The sequence below is a fragment of the Alligator sinensis genome, unplaced genomic scaffold, assembly GCF_000455745.1.
Source record: "Alligator sinensis unplaced genomic scaffold, ASM45574v1 scaffold1129_1, whole genome shotgun sequence".
Taxonomy (NCBI): Eukaryota; Metazoa; Chordata; order Crocodylia; family Alligatoridae; genus Alligator; species Alligator sinensis.
This window is the reverse complement of record NW_005842580.1, coordinates 24,948-26,717: the sequence shown is the minus strand read 5'-3', so window position 1 is coordinate 26,717 and position 1,770 is coordinate 24,948. Positions and strand designations below refer to the sequence as shown.

At 49.6% G+C, this 1,770-nt stretch overlaps 1 protein-coding gene across 1 annotated transcript in view; it reads left to right on the top strand.

Moving 5' to 3' along the window:
* Positions 1–1,770, top strand: part of LOC106722716 (C-type lectin domain family 6 member A-like) — a gene marked incomplete at its 3' end in the record, with an annotated part of 5,447 nt that overhangs the window by 241 nt on the left and 3,436 nt on the right. The window contains 1 exon segment of the mRNA XM_025214399.1: positions 370–468. Within this exon segment, the coding sequence (XP_025070184.1) occupies positions 370–468 (99 nt within the window).

Below are 1,770 nucleotides of genomic sequence, written 5' to 3'. Positions count from 1 at the left end.
CAGTCTGGGCTGTGAGAAAAGGGGAAGGGGAAATAAAAGGAGAGAAAGATAGGAGGTGCCTGCCCTGGAGATACGAGGGACGGTAAGAGGAGGTGTGCAGGGAAAGGAACTGGGAGACTAACACAGTGAAGCTGTGGATGGAGAGGAGTCAGGCCTGGGGGCAGAGGGAGCAGAGGAAGGTGCAATAGGAGTTGTATGAGAGACCCAGTAGTGCCTTTGGCCCTTGCATCTAACCTACTTGCAATTACAAGTAGCAGAATCCAGCTGTGGTCCCAAGAAATCTTCCCCTGGAGGGCTGGTGGCAGTTACCTTCTGCTCTCCTGGCCCTGGCAGTGTGTGAGATCCCTGCTCCTGCCTTCTGTTTTTCAGCCCCTCCTGTGGAGAGAAGAGGCTGCCCCCATCTGAGCCCCTGGGCTGTTCTGATTCCTGCCCTCATCCTTAAATCCTGTGTCACACATGGCTGCCTTGGTGGGTGTTGGATGCTATATATTCAAAGTCACTCAGGGGGAAGGGATGGGGAGAGATATAAATACACGATACTGATTTTATTACTGTCATGGCAGATGGTCCTCTAGGGATGTGCAAGGGACAGATTGTTCTCTAAGGATCAGCTCTCCTGTTCTCCCATCCATCCTCTTAGGAAGACAGAAGGGCTCCTGGGTAAGGTTGTGACTGGTCGATTTGGCTGCAGTGGGTGGAGATCACCCTCTAGTCAAGCCATGGGTCTCCCTGCTGCAACAGTCACTGAACTTCATGCTAGAGCTGAAGAAGTATTTGTCATTGATCCAAGGGCTAAGAGGGATGTTTAGACCATCTTCTCTGACCACTGCAGTTTCACCCAGTTACTGCTATAGCAAGCTCAGTAATGTGTGTGATTGAGCCACATCTTGCAGAAAAGCTTCCAGGCTTGATTTGAAAACTGAAATGGTGAATCCACCACCTCCCTTGGAGTCTATCCCCACATTTAATCCCCTAGGGCCAGCTGCAGATTGGTAAATTTGGTACCTCCATGGGATGTAGATGGGATTCAGTTGCTTAAGTAAAAACAAAAATACAGATGCAGACTACCTGTGATTCAGCCCCTGCAAAGCTCCCCAAGTACCTACATGTTGGATGGCCATGTGGCATTCTAGTCTTTTCTGAGCTTCTTAGTGGTTGTTTTTGGCTATTATGTGCCCAGAGGAATTCTATTCCTGGAAGCACATGGACAACTGCCTAGTTGCAAGCAAACAGGTAGTAACAAGGTGAGTGAGAGAGCATGTAGGTAGGCAGTTACATTCAACCCCTACCCCCACAAATAGCCGGGGGGGCTGGGGCATTCACATGGGAGGCCAGAACATCTGGGTTCTCCCCACCCCGCTTAGAGGGGGTTTGAACATGGGTGAGTCTGACAGCAGTGAATTCATGAAGTGCAACAGCTGTGGTCCTTTTCACCCAAAAACATGGTGTAGGAAGGTGCCTAATCCTCAAAGGCTTGGAAGCCAGCTGCAGGCAGTAAGTGTCACAACCCAAAGTTGTGGTTTTTTGTTTGTGTGTGCTTCGGCACCGCTAAATTATGTTCCCGCTAAATTGCAGCTCCTTTGCACGGTGGAGTTTTCTGCTGCAATAAGAGAACCCGCGTGCAAGAGGGTATTTCCCGCCAGTTTGTAGCCTTCTTTGCATGGTGCATTTCTTTTGCATCTAGGAGATGCATGGTGCAAAGGAGTTCCCGCCATTTGTATTTAGATTCGAGCCACATTATTGGCCAGGTCTAAATTATGCACACGTGGC